Source organism: Stenella coeruleoalba (genome assembly GCF_951394435.1).
Source record: "Stenella coeruleoalba genome assembly, chromosome: 1".
Taxonomy (NCBI): Eukaryota; Metazoa; Chordata; class Mammalia; order Artiodactyla; family Delphinidae; genus Stenella; species Stenella coeruleoalba.
In genome coordinates, this window is record NC_137169.1 from 99,791,855 (window position 1) to 99,809,542 (window position 17,688).

The 17,688-nt window shown below is 41.5% G+C and overlaps 1 protein-coding gene across 1 annotated transcript; it reads right to left on the bottom strand.

Moving 5' to 3' along the window:
• Positions 1 to 9,424: 9,424 nt before the first annotated feature.
• BCL2L15 (BCL2 like 15) lies at positions 9,425 to 14,896 on the bottom strand. The gene is made up of 3 exons (XM_079934267.1): positions 14,529 to 14,896; positions 14,087 to 14,208; positions 9,425 to 9,904 (listed from the first exon to the last, which is right to left on the bottom strand). Exons 1-3 carry the CDS (start codon positions 14,653 to 14,655, stop codon positions 9,455 to 9,457), a joined length of 699 nt encoding a protein of 232 aa, XP_079790393.1. The 5' UTR covers positions 14,656 to 14,896; the 3' UTR covers positions 9,425 to 9,454.
• Positions 14,897 to 17,688: the final 2,792 nt, after the last annotated feature.

Consider the following 17,688-nt stretch of genomic DNA (forward strand, 5'->3'; position numbering starts at 1 on the left):
TTCTAATAGTCTTTATTTTAAAGTCTATTTTGTCTGATACGAGAATTGCTACTCCAGCTTTCTTTTGATTTACATTTGCATGGAATATCTTTTTCTATCCCCTCACTTTCAGTCTGTATGTGTCCCTAGGTCTGAAGTCAGTCTCTTGTAGACAGCTTATATATGGGTCTTGTTTTTGTATCCATTCAGCCAGTCTGTGTCTTTTGGTTGGAGCATTTAATCCATTTATATTTAAGGTAATTGTCAATATGTATGTTCCTATTATCATTTTCTTAATTGTTTTGGGTTTGTTTTTGTAGATCTTTTTCCTTCTCTTGTGTTTCCCACCTAGATAAATTCCTTTAGCATTTGTTGTAAAACTGGTTTAGTGGTGCTGAATTCTCTTAGCTTTTGCTTGTCTGTAAAGCTTTTGATTTCCCTGTTGAATCTGAATTAGATCCTTGCTGGGTAGAGTAATCTTGGTTGTAGGTTTTTCCCTTTCATCACTTTGAATATATCCTGCCACTCTATTCTGGCCTGCAGAGTTTCTGGTGAAAAATCTGTGATTACCTTATGGGGATTCCCTTGTATGTTATTTGTTGCTTTTCCCTTGCTGCTTTTAATATTTTTTCTTTGTATTTAATTTTTGTTAGCTTAATTAATATGTGTCTCAGCATGTTTCTCCTTGGGTTTAACTTGTATGGGATGCTCTGTGCTTCCTGAACTTGGGTGGCTATTTCCTTTCCCATGTTAGGAAAGTTTTCGATTATAATCTTAGAGACAGGTCTCTCAGATTGTCTTCATTTCTTTTCATTCTTTTTTCTTCATTTTGCTCCATGGCAGTTATTTCCACTATTCTATCTTCCAGTTCACTTATCTGTTCTTCTGCCTCAGTTATTCTGGTATTGATTCCTTCCACTGTATTTTAAATTTCAGTTATTGTGTTGTTCATCACTGTTTGTTTGCTCTTTAGTTCTTCTAGGTCCTTGTTAAACATTTCTTGTATTTTCTCGATCCATGCCTCCATTCTATTTCCAAGATCCTGGATCATCTTTATTACCATTACTCTGAATTCTTTTTCAGGTAGACTGCCTATTTCCTCTTCATTTATTTGGTCTTGTCAGTTTTTACCTTGCTCCTTCGTCTGCAACATATTTCCCTGTCTTCTCATTTTGTCTAACTTACTGTTTTTGATGTCTCCTTCCCACAGGCTTCAATGTCATTGTTCCTCTTGCTTCTGGTGTCTGCCCCCGGTGGTTGAGGTTGGTCCAGTGGCTTGTGTAGGCTTCCTGGTGCCTGTGCTCTGGTGGGTGGAGCTGGATCTTGTCCTTCTGATGGGCAGGGTCACATCAGGTGGTGTGTTTTGGTGGGTCTATGAGCTTAATATGACTTTAGGCCTGTCTGCTGATGGGTGGGTTTGTGTTCCTGTCTTGCTTGTTGTTTGGCATGAGGCATCCAACACTGGAGCCTGCAGGCAGTTAGGTGGGTACAGGTCTTGGAGTTGAGATGGAGACTTCCTGGAGAGCTGTTGCTGATTAATATTCCCTGGGGCCAGGAATTCTCTGGCAGTCCAGCGTCCTGGACTCGGGTGCTCCCACCCCAGAGGCTCAGGCCCAACCCCTGGCTAGGGAACCAAGATGCTGCAAGCTGCAAGGCAAAAAAATAAATTAAATAAGGTGGGGGGAAGAAAACAGACTAACAAAACCCAAGACAAATAGCAAAGACAAAAACAAACAAACAGTAACAACAACAGTTTAAAAAAAAGGAAACAAAGGAACAAATAAAACCCAAGACAAATGGTAAAAGCGAAACCAAACAAACAAAAACTAGAAGCACACACACATACAAAAACAAAGGAAACAAAACACAAGAGAACAACCAAACAAATAAGAGAACCCAAAAAACGAGATCAAACAATTAAAAACAAAACTAACAAAAACAAAAAACAAGAAACAAAACAAAAGCAAATGCACACACACACAAAAAGCAAAGAAAACATGAAACAAACACAAAAATGATTTTAAAAAGATTAAAAACAAAACATAACAAGGAAAAAACAGAAAACACCAAAAAAGAAAAGTAAAAGCAGAAAAGTAAAAAACATAATAAAAAAATTTTAATAAAAAATAAAATAATAATTTTAAAAAACAGAACAAAACATTAAAAAAATAGTAATAATAGTATTTTCCTGGGGTCTCAGCTGTCAGTGTCCTTGCCCCCACCGTGAGTCACAGCCAACCTCCACTTCCCTAGGAGGCCTCCAGTACCTCTGGGTAGGTCTCTGGACCCACTCTGGGCACTGTGTCAGTAGCTCAGACTCTGACCTGGCCCAACTGTTGCTTGTATTTGCCCCCAGTCTCAGTTGTGGGAACACTCACTGTCCATTCAGATATTTCATATATGCAGGGTTTACCAAGATGATTGCGGGGATTTAATCTGTGACTTGTGCAGCTGCATGTAAAGATTTTCATTCCTCTTCCTTAGGTGCCCCGCCCCTTGGGCTCAGCTGTGATTTTAGTCCCAGCTCTGCACATGCGCCACCCACAGGGGTCTGCTCCCGAAGCTGCCCTGGAGCACTCGGGACTGCCCTGGTGACGACAAGATGTAGAGGTGGCGTGGCTGCTGGGGTTGTGGGAGCCCCAGCAGTGACAGGTGCGCAGGGTTTGGGGGGTTGGCAGCTGTGAGAGATCCAGTTCTGTCAGTGAGGAGGTGCCCAGGGAAGCCGGTGGCCATGGGCATGAGAGATCTGGCCCTAGTAGGAGCCTTTCCCAGCACTCAGTGGCCATTGTGAGAGGATCAGCCCTGGCGGAGGCCCTTCCTAGTGCCCTAGGGGTAGGCACGAGAAAGCCAGCCACAGTAGGGGCTTCTCCTAGCACCTGGTGGCAGGTGTGTGCGTGCAGCCTCTGTGGGGACCTTTCCTAGCACTTGGGGGGACAGAGGGTGGCGCATGGGAAGAGAGAAGCTGCAATGGCAGCTCCACCCCCTGCGTGTCACTCAACAGTGGCACCTGGCTTCTGTGGCAGTCCAGGTTTCCTCCATAAGCATTCCGGTTGCAATTGCCTCCCTCCCGTCCCCTCAGGCTGTCTCCTCACAGCCAACAGCAGTCTTCTCCCTGGGTTTGCTCTCCAATACCCACATTCCAGCTCCCAGCCCTTGTGCACACCAGCAGACACATGTCCCAGTCTGGGGCACGCAGGGATGTGGCACAGACCATCTGTGTAGGTCACACTCTGTCCTGTCCTGGCTGCCACAGACCAGCCATTTCACCCTCCTCTGACAGCCTCAGATGTTCCCCTTCTGTCCCAACTAATTTCCATGTTGGTGAGGGGCCTTCCCCAGATGTAGGAACCTCTCCTCTTCCTCAGCTCCCCACCAAGGGGCACAGGCCCCATGCTGCTTCCTCTCCTCTTTTTTCCTTCTTTTTTCTTTCATCCTACCTGGTTATGTGGGGATCTTTCCTGTCCTTTCCAGTGTCCAAGGTCTTCAGATGGTGTTCAGCCGGTGCTCTGTGAGAATTGTTCCATCTGTAGATGTATTCTTTTTTTTTTTCAGTTTAAAAATACTTTATTGCCAAAAATGCTAACCATCATCTGACAATGCAGGGTTGCCACAGACCTTCAACTTGTAAAAAACGCAGTATTTTCAAAGCACAATAAATTCAAAAGCAAGAAAATGAGGTACGCTTGTATTTCATTAGATTTCCTAATAGGTTCAACTAGTTAAAAACAGACTTAAGAACTCACTTGGTAACTGGTGAGAGCAGAAAGACATAGGCATAATAGAGAGTAGACCTGTAGTGTAGAGTACGCTCGATGTTATGAGCACCTATGTTTTTTTTTTAATTTTTATTTTATATTTGAGGATAGTTGATTCACAATGTTGTGTTAGTTTCAGGTGTACAGCAAAGTGATTCAGTTATGCATATACATATATCTATTCTTTTTCAAATTCTTTCCCAATTTAGGTTATTGCAAACATTGAGTAGAGTTACATATGCCATACAGTAGGTCTCTTTTGGTTATCTATTTAAAATATAGTAGTGTGTATATGTCAATCCCAAACCCCCAACTTATCCCCCCCTCCACCTTTCCCCTTCGGTAACCATAAGTTTGTTTTCTAAGTCTATGAGTCTGTTTCTGTTTTGTAAACAAGTTCACTTGTATCATTTTTTTTAGATTCCACATTTAAATGATATCATATGGTATTTGTCTTTCTCTGTCTGACTTAACTTCACTTAGTATGATAATCTCTAGGTCCATCCATGTTGCTGTAAATGGCATTATTTCATTCTGAGTAATATTCCATTGTATATACGTACCACAATGGATTTTCGTTATCCATTCATCTGTTGATGGGTATTTAGGTTGTTTCCATGTCTTGGCTCTTGTAAACAGCACTGCAGTGAACATTGGGATACATGTATCCTTTCCAACCATAGTCTTCTCTGGATATATGCCCAGAAGTGGGATTGCTGGATCATGTCCTCTGCGTGTTCTCTCTTCCTCTCCCTTTGTAGTAAATGTGACTGGAAACAGTAACTCCACGTTTATTTCCAGCGGGCAGGTGATGAATTTCAAGGGCAACAACATCATCGTGGTCTACGTCAGTCAGAACTCGCAGGAGGGTCTGGTGAGGCTGGGCAGCGGCACGGGGGAGCCGGTGGGCTGCCCGGTGCAGGAGGAGAGCCCGACGTGCTGCGACTCGTTCGCTGGCCTTGTGCCGTGCTTCCCGGATACGTGCGCGAGCCTCGAGGTGGGCCCAGGACTGCAGGAGCGAGGCACCCCCGGGCCCGACAAGGCCTTGCGGCCAGTGCAGGAGCAGGGGGAGGCTGAGGCCAGCGTGCCCAAGATGCAGCGCTGAGCAGCCGAGAACCTGCTGTGGTTCACAGCGCCCCTTGGAGCCTCGATGCAGCCGGGCAGGCACAAACCTGCAGGCCTTCCAGCCCGCCCTCTACACTGCGCACGTCGGGAGCCTGTAGATGTATTCTTTTTTTTTTTTTTTTTTTTTTTGCGGTACGCGGGCCTTTCACCATTGTGGCCTCTCCCGTTGCGGAGCACAGGCTCCGGACGCGCAGGCTCAGCGGCCATGGCTCACGGGCCCAGCCGCTCCGCGGCATGTGGGATCTTCCCAGACTGGGGCACGAACTCGTGTCCCCTGCATTGGCAGGCGGACTCTCAACCACTGCGCCACCAGGGAAGCCCTGTAGATGTATTCTTGTTGCATTTGTGGAGAGGCAGAAACTCCACATCCTTCTACTCCTCCACCATCTTGAAAAACCCCCTTGAGTTGGGTCTTGAAGATGTTTGTAGAGCCTGAGAAAAATGCTCTACACACATGTAGAGCCATAACAATAGAAAGGGCAGTTGGGGCCAGACCCTGGGGGAACTTGAATACCAGGCTGAAAAGTCAGGCTCTATTTGATGGGAAATGGAAAACCATTGCTTTTTTAAGACAACTTTATTGAGGTAGTATTGACATACAATAAACTACACATTTCAAAGTGTAGGTGTGATAAGCTTTGGCACGCGTACACAGTCATGACACCATTGCCACCATCAAGGTAATGAATATATCCAATTATCTTCAAAAGTTCCACTGAAAGATTTTAAGAGAATGATAATCAAAGCAATGCTTTGGGAAAATGATAGTTTTTAAAAAGTAAATGCCTCCTTCTGATACATTTTTTTTTAAGTCTCAAAATCTCCTTCAGTGGCGTGTAAAATTTCAAAATGAATTATACCATATCGAAAACTGAATCAGAACAAGGGACAAAGAAATCACAGCTTTGGCCAATTTGGTGGCAGTATATGGGACAGACTGGAATGGGGCAAGTTTGCAACAGGACAATCAGTTGAAAGCACAACTAGAAGGCTTCGCCAGTAGTCCAAGCAGGGACAAGAGTCCCTATAAACTCTTGTAGGGAGAGTCAGGACAAAAAGGAAGGAATAAGTGAGAAAGACTAACTGGGGGAGTAGGACTGGAGGGAGGGAGAAGGGAAAAATGACAGGATTTGAGCTAGTTGGATGGCAATCTGGGAAAGTGTGGGGATAAGAAATGTTGATAGAAATAAAGAATTAGAGTTTGTGGATATGGATTTAGCAAGAAGGAAAATAAGTCAGACATAAGAATCACTCACATTAAGGTGAAAGGTAAAGTAAGATTGGCTTGCCTTTGTGGGAGACAGAGTTAATGGAGAGAAAAAAGTCAAGCTAGAACTTTATGAATTCCAAACCACAGGGGCTCCAAATTGTTTAAGCAGTGCTTAAAATATTCCAGGCACTGGGCTAAGCCCTTGACAAAGTGTACTGTATCTTTTGTCCCTCACAATAACCCTATTATGGAAACATAGGCACAAAGAAATTGGATTACTTGCCCAATGTCACATGATTTGTCTATGGTGAAACTAAGTTGTTAAAATCAGACAACCTAAATGCCTTCTTGATCTCTGGGCTACAGTGTCTTCTTCTTGCAGCCCAAATCACTTCAGCATTCCTAGGATAAAGGGTGGCCTAACAACAAACACAACACCCAGGCCAGAGCTGCTTTACCCATTTGCCTGGTATACTCCCCAGGGGCACCATATCCTCTATCTCAAGATACTACAGTATAGGGGAGTTCCCTGGTGGTCCAGTGGTTAGGACTCTGTGCTTTCACTGCTGTGGCCTGGGTTCAATCCCTGACTGGGGAACTAAGATCCCGCAAGCTGTGTGGCATGGCCAGAAAAAAAAAATACTACAATTTATTTTTTTCCAGTTTTATTGAGCTATAACGTTGTGTAAGTTTAAAGTACACAGTGTAATGATTTGATATACATATATAGTAAAATGATCACCATAACAAAGTTAACATATCCATCACCTCACATAGTTACAATTTGTGTGTACGGTGAGAACTTTAAAAATCTACTCTCTAAGCGACTTTTAAATATACATTACAGTATTGTTAACTATAGTCACCATGCTGTACGTTACATCCCCAGAACTTTTCATCTCATAGGAAGTTTGTATCCTTTGACGACCTTCACCTGTTTCCTCTACCCCACCCCACCCCCACCCCCTGCCCCTGGCAACCACCGATCTGCTCCTTATTTCTATACCATTCTAGATTACACTTGCTGAGAATTAGTTCAAATGCATAGAGAGAAGAATTTTATTTCAGGAACAGAACAGCATTAGTCAAAGTGAAAATAATGATTTCACTTGAGAGGTCAAATACCACAAAACTCACCATGCTGAGTTTACAGTAATGTAAGGGACAAAGGAATACATCAAGTGTCTTAAATTGGTAGCAAAAACAGATAATTTCTACTAAAGAGAAACATGAAATCTCATTTCTGGATTACTAACCTAATTGTGATTTATCGAAGAATAGAGGAAATAGCATAACTTGAAAAAGTCAGAATACATTAACAGCACTACAGCTTTCTTTCTGTGTATCTAGGGGAGCCAGATGGCTGGCTGGGTGAAGGGAGGGGATGTGGTTAACTTTGTTAAACTTTAGCCAAAGCCATTAACGCCTCTCTTAGAAAAATAGGTATAGTAATGCTTTAGTAGTGATTTTCTTCTTGATGTTCAGGTAAATCGTCTGGTTTGGGGACTTAGAGATGAAGAAGTCTCTATTTGATGACTGCTTACTAATCTATGAGATAATTAAGAACTGCTATGAGATACACAGACCATAGAAACCATATGTTTTACCTCCAATCACTTGTGGCAGGGCCAGGGAAATGTATACCTTCTATTGAATTCTCAGGAGTCACAGAGCTCCCTTTGCCAAAGGTTCTAAAGAAAGTGTGGACTATGCAAAAACTAACAAACACTCAGACTAAATTCTGAAAAAGGAGTTATCCTATCTACAGCTCTGTTTAGAATTATCATGATTGCAACAGAGTTTAAATTACACAAGGAGAAATGTTCATTTAGCTTTAGAGCAGGGGTCTGCAAACTTGAAGGGCCAGATAGTAAATATTTTAAGCTTTACAGGACAGGCTATATGGTGTCTGCTATAACTACTCAACTCTGCTGCTGCAATGCTAAAACAGCCATAAATAATACGTAAACAAGTGAGTGTAGCTGCATTCCAATAAAACTTTCTTTACAAAAAAAAAAATTTAAAAGCAGTGGGCTGATTGGGCCTGTGGGCTCTAATTTCCCAACCCTTGCTCTAAAGTGACAGTTCTCAAAATTTATGTGTATATTAGAATCACCAGTGGATCTGATTAAAAAGTTAGGAACCTGGGCCCCAGCCCTCCCCTACAGAATCAGAATCTCTAGCGGATGGGGCCTGGAAATCAGCAACATATAAGGTCACATGCAAGTGGTATGTAAACTGTACTTTGAAAAACACTGTGGTATGTAGCTAGCCTCATCTAAGCTGGGATGGCCCTACTGTCCCAGAAGTGGGCCAGCACTTCCTGTGGCAATAAAAATGCAGCAACTGTTTGATTGCTCTTTGGCCTTCCTAGTAGAAGAGCAGATGAACAAAGTGCTATTTTTTTTGCTTCCAGCCTTGAAAATACATAAAATAAGTTGGCTCAGGTGAAATTAATATGAGATTTAGGTTATGAATTTAAAAGAAAATCCTCAACTTAAAATAACAAGGTTTTCTAACCAAAGATCTCCCTGAAACACTTTAGACTGCAAAATTAGTAGACAAGATCCTTACCAGAGGACAGGACTAAATCTGAAGGAATGGTTTACTGTGTGTTCCCTTTTCCCCACAGTATCTCTAGCAAATGCCTGCCCTGTTGCCTGGAATTCCACTACTGATGAGTCACTACTTTAAGTCTGGAGGTCTTTGCTTCAACAAAACCTCATTAAAACTCATGTAAAAACAGAAAGTATAAAATCTCTAGAGACCTCTGGGAGCTGCTCCTAACTTTAACAATCAGTAGAAAACAGGTTATTCAGCTAAGTTCAGTTCTGTCCAAGAGAAAGAAGGTTTTGATTCGGTTGTTTCTGTTTTAATTGCCAGAGATCTATCACCCGATCAGTCAAAGAAGATCAAAGTTTTTCAGGCTGGAAAACAGCTCCACCTCTTCTTCTTCAGCTCTCCAGATTTTCCTAGGAAGGACAATGAATATCCTACAGTCAAAGGAATGGTCTTCAGGAACTCCCTAAAGAAGCCAGAGTGACCCACAGATAACTCCAGGGAAGAGAGCTCTTACTAAGGCTTCTGCTGATCTTGGAAATGAAGGGGAGTGCTCTAAGAGAGCAGATGTTCTAATGATTACTAAGACATGGACTTAGAATGCCTCCTACTGTTACCACTACAGCAGATGTCACTAACTGTTTTTTTGTTAGATAATAGTAAGATGATTCTGAACTTCCTCAACACACACCCAAAAGATGTTAGGGAAAAAAGACCCAGAAATTTACCAGTAGAGCAAAGTCACACTGAGATTAGAACTCCACCACTAATATACTTCATAGATGATTATGTACAGGAAGTGGAAATTAGCTTGACAAGTAAGCAGTCAACATTTTAGGCAGCCTGGCTCTGGGGTCCAAGACCCACTGGCTGAGCTTCTGACTCCTCCCCTTTTCCATGGCAAAAAAATCCCGGCATTTTCAGCAAAGTTGGAAGGCCAGTTTCCCTGCATGGTTTCCAACTGATGGCAAGAACCATGAATTGGAGTCCCAGAGATTAGTACAAAAACAATGCAAATGTCTAGCAAAGCCAGGGGCCCCAAAATACTTACCCAACCTCCCTGGCCCTGGATATACTCTCGGATGGCAGTGTTCCCAATGATCATATTTGTCATGGGCGTAGCCACCTGTCTTGCCATCTCAGGAGTCATACGGACCACACATTCAAGAAGTTTCACTGACACTGCCAGAAAGGCTCTCTCATAAGCCAAGCTGGAATCCTGGGCACACCAGGCCTTGCTGAGAGAATTAACTGTGTCCTGAAGTATAGCTCCTGCCTGGGGTAAGATATGAGATCTATCAGTGGAGTATCATTGAAAAAGTACAGTAGGCTGCAGGTGTAGGAATCCAATAAAGCAAGTGTTTCTCAAAGAGTGGCAAGTGCACATTGGTTGTATCTAAGGTAATCTTAAGAAGTAGATGGATATAATTCAAAAAGAGTCATGTACCACAATGTTCATTGCAGCTCTATTTACAATAGCCAGGACATGGAAGCAACCTAAGCATCCATCCACAGATGAAAGGATAAAGATGTGGCACATATATACAATGGAATATTACTCAGCCATAAAAAGAAACGAAATTGAGTTATTTGTACTGAGGTGGACGGACCTAGAGTCTGTCATACAGAGTAAAGTAAGTCAGAAAGAGAAAAACAAATACCATATGGTAACACATATATATGGTATCTAAAGGGAAAAAAATGGTCATGAAGAACCTAGGGGCAGGACAGTAATAAAGACACAGACCTACTAGAGAATGGACTTGAGGACATGGGGAGGGGGAAAGGTAAGCTGGGACAAAGTGAGAGAGTGGCATGGACATATATACACTACCAAATGTAAAACCGATAGCTAGTGGGAAGCAGCCTCATAGCACAGGGAGATCAGCTCGGTGCTTTGTGACCACCTGGAGGGGTGGGATAGGGCAGGTGGGTGGGAGCGAGACGCAAGAGGGAGGAGATATGGGGATATATGTATATATGTATATGTATAGCTGATTCACTTTGTTATAAAGCAGAAACTAACACACCATTGTAAAGCAATAAACTCCAATAAAGATGTTAAAAAAAAAAGAACAGAAAAAAGAAAGAAGTAGATGGATAAACTTTTCTTACTTTAGTATTTTTAATTGATTGTAATGGGTATTAGAAAAAACCTAAGCAGCCAATCAAACCCATGATTTGCTCAGGATGAACAAAATGATTAAAGGAAAAACAAAATGATTTGAAAGAAAAATACCAAGTACATCATAGCAAAGTTGGTCAAATTCTAAAGGTATGGCTTGAATGACTGAAGTCTGGGAAACTCTAAAGTAAAAAATAGATTAGCTTTTCCTCTTTCTCTTTCCTTCCCCAAAAGTTCGATCCAAGAGTCATTAGATGGGGCTGAGTAAGGTCTATTGTGGTGTAGTGTAGGGGACCCATGGTGGTCAAAGCAGGGTGTCAGAACCTAAACAAGCCAAGAAGGGCCTCCACGGTGAGAGTACCTAGATCCTGGTTTCCAAATAGCATTCTCCATTAAAAGAAACTAGAGCTCCCTGGCGAATGGCTAATTTCAGGCTGGGGCTTGGAAAATACAAGATCTTCTGTCAGAAATTAAAGAAGTACTCAGAGAATGATAGGGACATGCCAAAAAGACACAGTCCAGGTTGAAAGGTGGAAGCTAGGGCAATTTGAGCATACAGATAAATAATAATAGTAACAGATTACAACCCACTGAATAAAGTAGGAATTCATGGGTCCACGTTGATATAAAAAATAAATAAATGAATAGATTAAAATTTTGGTGAGAAATGGGGCATTTACATGGTTTCAAAGGACTTCCCTACAAGACACTTACTAATTAAAGGTGAAAAGATTAACTTGACAGTGAAGAAGCCTTGCAGACACTATTTTAAGTGATTAAAGTTAACACCAGTACTGGGACAAATTGAAATCTGCACCACTTGATAGGATGCAGTGAAATGAACACAGCAACACTTCTGTGCAATTCCTACCAAAGGTACATATCCTGTATCGATTCAAGAGGAAATATCAAACAAACCCAAGTTAAGGGACATTCTTCAAAATAATTGGCCCATAATCGTCAAGGGTCAAGATCATGAAAATCAAGGAAAGACTGAGGAACTATTCCAAATTGAAGGAGACAAAAGAGACATGACAACTAAGTGCAATCTGATTCTGACCTAGATCCTTCTGCTATGCAGGTGACCCTTGAACAACTCAGAGGTTAGGGGAAACAATCCCCTGCATAGTTGAAAACCTACATATAACTTTGGTTGGCCCTCCGTATCTGCGGTTCCACATCTGCAGATTCAACCAAGTGCAGATCGTGTACTACTGTACTATTTATTGAAAAAAAATGCATATAAGTGGACCCATGCAGTTCAAACCTGTGTTGTTCAAGGGCCAGCTGTAAGTGAAAGTCTGAGAAAATCTGAGTGGGATCTGAGGATGAGATGATAATGTATCAATGCTAAATTCCTGGTTTTGATGGTTAGACTGTGGTTATATAAGAGAATGTCCTTGTTTGAAGGGGGTGATGGAACAACATGTTGGCTACTTACTCTCAAACGATTCAACTTTTCTGTGAGTTTGAAGCTGTTTCCAAAATAATTTGTTTGTTTGTTTGGGGGTTTTTTTGTTTTTTGTTTTTTTGCAGTACGAGGGCCTCTCACTGTTGTGGCCTCTCCCGTTGTGGAGCACAGGCTCTGGACGCACAGGCCCAGCGGCCACGGCTCATGGGCCCAGCCGCTCCGCGGCATGTGGGACCTTCCCAGACCGGGGCACGAACCCGTGTCCCCTGCATCGGCAGGCGGACTCTCAACCACTGTGCCACCAGGGAAGCCCCAAAATAATTTTTTTTAATTAAAAAGTAAAAGTAGATCCAGCTACCAGCTACCTAGGAAAGCTTCAGTGCAAGCAATTAGGTGTGATAAGTCCAGTTCTGCCTGAGCTGCATTCAGTAGGAAGATAAAGCATAATGGTTAAGGGTGTGGTTCAGCACAGAGATACAGAGAATAGATTGGTGGTGACCAGGAGATAGGGCGAGGTCAAAAATGGGTAAAGAGGGGACTTCCCTGGGGCACAGTGGTTAAGAATCCACCTGCCAACGCAGGGGACATGGGTTCGAGCCCTGGTCCAGGAAGGTCCCACATGCCACGGAGCAACAAAGCCTGTCGGCCACAACTACTGAAGCCCGCACGCCTAGAGCCCGTGCTCCACAACAAAGAGAAGCCACTGCAATGAGAAGCCTGCGCACCACCACGAAGGGTAGCCCCCACTCACCACAACTAGAGAAAGCCCACATACAGCAACGAAGACCCAACGCAGCCAAAAATAAAATATTAATTAATTAATTTAGAAAACCAAAAAGAACCAAAATGGGTAAAGGGGGTCAATTTTATGGTGACAGAGAGAACCTAGACTTTTGGTGGCAAGCATGCTGTGGTGTATACAAAAGTGGAATTATAATGTTGTACACATGAAACTTATGTAAAGTTATAAAGCAATGCTACCTCAATTTAAAAAAAAAAGTGTGATTCTGGAATCAGTCTGGGTTCAAATCCTAACTTCAACACTTACTAAATAATCTAATTACTTATTTCCCTATTCTTCAGTTTCCTTATCAGCTTAAATGGATACTAAGTCAGAAAATACTTTTTGAGGGCCTATTGTATATCATGTTCTGTTCTAGGTTGTGTGAATATAGCAGTGGACAAAATGGGTTAAATGTTTGCTCTCACAGTATTACACACAGATGAGAGAGGTTGCACTGTGGATAACAGTTTCTATAATGCCTCATAGAGTGGTGTAAGGATTAAATGAGATAATAAATGTAAAGCATTTAGAATACTGTCTGGCACATGGTAAGTGATGAGTTAATATTAGCTGTCATTATTGATATTAATCAGCAACCTCTTCTAGAACATTGCCTATGGTATTTATATCCCATACAAAGTTCAGGAATCAGGACACTGATGAAAAGCCAGATACGCCCTAGTGGCTGCTGTACTTATCCTTAGTTGCATCGGATTTGTCAAATGCCTATCCTTCCTGTATATAATTTTATTGCTGGACCTTGAGGAAAAAAAGATGTCCACTACCAGCAAAATAAATATTAAAACAGGTGCATAAAAGAATAAAATGCTTTACCAAGAATAAAATGCTATATATATGCTCTATGCCATTAAGCACAGCTCTGATGAAAAACAAATAGAAACAATCTGAAGGCTGATCAGCCTATGCCAAAAGCTCTCCACCTCAATACGACCTAGGCTTTGATTAACTGCTAAAGAATCGGCAGTTGAAGAATTCCTGCTGTATCTCCTTGGATGCATTAAGCCCCCAAATCTTTCACAGAACATTTCTAGTCACAGTCATATAGGAGTAGTAAGAGAAGGATATCTGAAATAGAAAAAAAGCAGCAAACAATAGAAGGAAGTAGCAGAAACTTGACCTGTCCCTGAATGGTTTCTGCGATGATGTTTTTGGCAGAAGCTTCCAATTCTCCATTGAACTTGTCACCCAACATCCGAAGGCGACCAGCAATGATGGCCACATCAAAAGAGCAGACCTCTCCTAAAACAGAGGGAACACAGGCACATTCGTCACAATGCTTGAAGGGATGGCAAGTCCCAGGAATCTGGGCATTGAAAAAAGTTCTCTAGACTTTTTAAACAATTTGGGCATCATTCTCTCCCAAGAAAATCTTCAATATTCTGTCAACACCAATAGAAGACAGAAAATCTCCCTTCACTGAGAATCTCTTTCCCTTCTATAAAGACTTCAGATATTGCTGAAAGCTTAGAGCTTACCTTTTGAAACTTAAGAAGAAATAAGTAAGAATATTCAGATTCTCTTGTTGACCTGCAATTACCACCTCAGGCCAGGAGCCTTACCTGAATCTACTTCGTCTGCACAACGTAGGGTCCGGTTAGCAACCTGACAAGTGGGACCTAAGAAGTCTGTGAGTAGAGAGTCTATAATGCATTCCGTTTGCTCCTCAAAGGTTTGGGGGCTCTTCATTTTAGGTGTTTATGGCCAAGTTTTGCTTTTCTACAAAACAAAGCAGTTTTCAGCTCAGAAGGAAGTCAGAAACACTGGTAAACCAGATGTGTCCCTCTTGTAAAGTTTCTTAATGGGACATGGAGTCCTGGAGCCTTTCCCACCACCTGTCTACAAAACAGCTGCTCAGAAAGATGGGACTTCTCTGAAGAGCTCACCCACACACAGCTAGGGAGGTTTGTTGAAGACTTTCAGTTCCTTATCTCAGAGCCACACCCAAGCCAGTACCTAGGGTTAATGAATAACTTTAATAGTTAGATAGCCAATCTAGAACTGAAAGAGTCAAGGAAGAGCTCTTGGGCAACACTGAGAAACTTCCTGCTGGGTTCTGGGTATGGTGTAATTTAAAGAAAGAAATTTTGAAGTTCTATTACACAAGCATTCAACTCCTGACTATGGCATTCGTTTGCCACTATCACACACCGATTACTTACTGAGTACCAGTGTGTAAGAAACTACACATACTTGGCACTATAAATAACCCAGAAAAACGACACAGATAGTTCCCATCCTCATGGGGTCATACTTCAGCATGAATGACAGATATTAAATGACTAATCATATAATTTCTTGTGCTTATTAAGATATAGTGTGTTACTACAGTGTATAATAAGGAAACAAACCTGGGGGTAAGGAAGGCTTCCTTGAGTAGTAACATCTGAGATGAGCTCTGAAGGACAAGGAGGGATCCATTAGGCAAAGAGTAGGAATAAGACCATTCCAGATGGAGGGTATAGGATATATAAAAGCTGAAAAGATGAATAAAAATTTGGGCATTTGAGGAATTGTAAATGGGGACAACACAAAGTATTTCACAGGGAAATAACAAGGATTAAATAAGATAATGTTATGTGGAATGACCCAAGAGTATCTGACACACAGCAAGTGTTAAATATCTTCCTTTTAGCCCAAGGTCTAACGACCAGGATTAAAAGGGATCTGGGATATCTCTAATAGAATTAATTGGGATTTTCCTAATAGGGTTGGACTCCATTGTCGTTTTACAGGTTCTCAGGATTGGACACTTCATAGTGGCTGCCTTCTTAATGTAACTACACCTAGATTCTGGGTTTGTATCTCAGAAGCAGCACTCAAACCTATCAGCCCTTCCAGAACTAGTGAACTAGTAAGAGATTCAAGCATAAACAGTAAGTTAGTTGTTCAAAGTGGAATTTCTAGCTTGCAAGATAATCAGAGCCAATCTTCTGCTTTCTATTCCATTCTAAAAAAAAAAATCATAAATTCCTTTCAGACTAGGAACAGGAATTATGTAGCTAAAGGGCCATTTTTATTTGTCATTATCAATCATTAGGGCTGAAACTTCAGTTTCTACTAAATAGCCTTCAGACCTCTAATGTCAGAGATAATTCTAGGTCAACCTCCTTTCACACTAGAGTGAGCCACTGCCAAGTTAAGGATTCCAACAAGTACATTTATGACATACTCCCAAAATAATATACAAAAACAAAAACAAAAAATTATAAGATACTATCCAACTGGTGTTAAATAGCTTGCCCAAGGTAAGTGGCATCAGTAAGTGGCAGAATAGAAATTTAAAACCAAGTGTGTCTTACCATTAACAATAAACCTTTTCCCACAATAATAAACCACCTTCCTCATTTCACTACTGATATGCTTATGGGCAAATGCCATCTTGGGAATCTAATCTTTGCATAATCTTATCTATCCTTTGCATTATCTGTACAATCAATGTTGTAAGGCTACAGAAACAGAGTATACCCTTTATGAGCAATGTGGGGTAAAATTTCCTCCTTTGTTTATTTCTCTCTGGGCCTTCAATGTAGCACCCTCCCAACTACCCCTTCCCCTCCCTACCAGTCCACATACCCTTCACTCTTACAGTTCAAATATTGTACTCTTAATTATTACTGAAAAATGAGGCCAGAATTTTTTCACTATCACTTGCTTCTCTTGCTGTTCTGGCGATAACAACTAATATCCCTTTCCCAAAGCCTCATCTCATTATATCATTGGCTCAAAATCCAGGATCTTGTCATCTGCACCAGGTCCGCATGTGAATGAAGATCCTGGGGTACAGCTCCTCTCAACATGAAGACCTATAACTAAGAAAAAAAGTTCTTTGTCTCCCCTCCCCCAAACACCCAATATATGAGAAAGGGACAAAATAATTGTAACAGAACTCCCATTCAAAAAGGAGGAGGGAATGGAGACATTTAACAGTCGCTGGTCCATAGCAGTAAAATGATCATCAGGAACTATGCAAATGATTGCCTCTGTAATGTTCCAAAGCACCACTGTCATTGGCGGGCACTCATTGTATGTGTTACTATTTACCAACTAAGACAGACATTAGAAGGCCATTTTTCTAAAAGCAGAGTATCAACTACCCTCATGGATTTTAAAGATAAGCATCCACTTATATCATCAAACCATGTATCTGCAGAGGCTAGAGAGCTCCTAGGGAGAAGGAATATTAAATAATTAACTTCATGGTATACTTAAGCTTTAGTCATTTTGCTTGTAAATTAGTAAAACCAGACTACAGTTAAGAGAAATCAGTTCTTCATTGAGATCATTTTAAAATTACACTTTTCAAAAGCAACAGTTTCATATTCTGCTATGCCCCTACTTTACAGAAAAGCAACCAGCTAGGGCTTAATCTTCTAAAGGCTCCAATAGTTGGGATCACTTTAGCAACATTCAATTGCTGAGCTGTACCTAATTTTCTTTAGGTCAATATTTCAATTATAGTCTTTAATTTTTTAAAAAGTCAATCAATTTACTCAGTTTCTACCACTTACATTCTGTTCCCTTGTAACACTTAAAACTGGCAGCACTTAGCACTTCCATTTTGTTTTAATACCTAATTAAACATTCACAGTTTAACTGAACAAGTCAAAACATGGAAAGCAATTCTGAAGCTATTCTGATCCCCCTACTTCCAGTCCCTGGGGATCCATGGTCTAGATCAGACTTTTTCAACTGGGGGTGATTTTGACACCCACAGTAACT

Excerpts from the sequence above, each read along its gene's own strand:
- BCL2L15 (XM_079934267.1), bottom strand. The coding sequence starts at position 14,655 with ATGAAGAGCCCCCAAACCTTTGAGGAGCAAACGGAATGCATTATAGAC. Across the intron at positions 14,209-14,528 it reads TGCAGACGAAGTAGATTCAG|GAGAGGTCTGCTCTTTTGAT; the intron begins GTAAGGCTCCTG and ends CCTCTGTTTTAG. Across the intron at positions 9,905-14,086 it reads CAGAAACCATTCAGGGACAG|GCAGGAGCTATACTTCAGGA; the intron begins GTCAAGTTTCTG and ends ATCTTACCCCAG.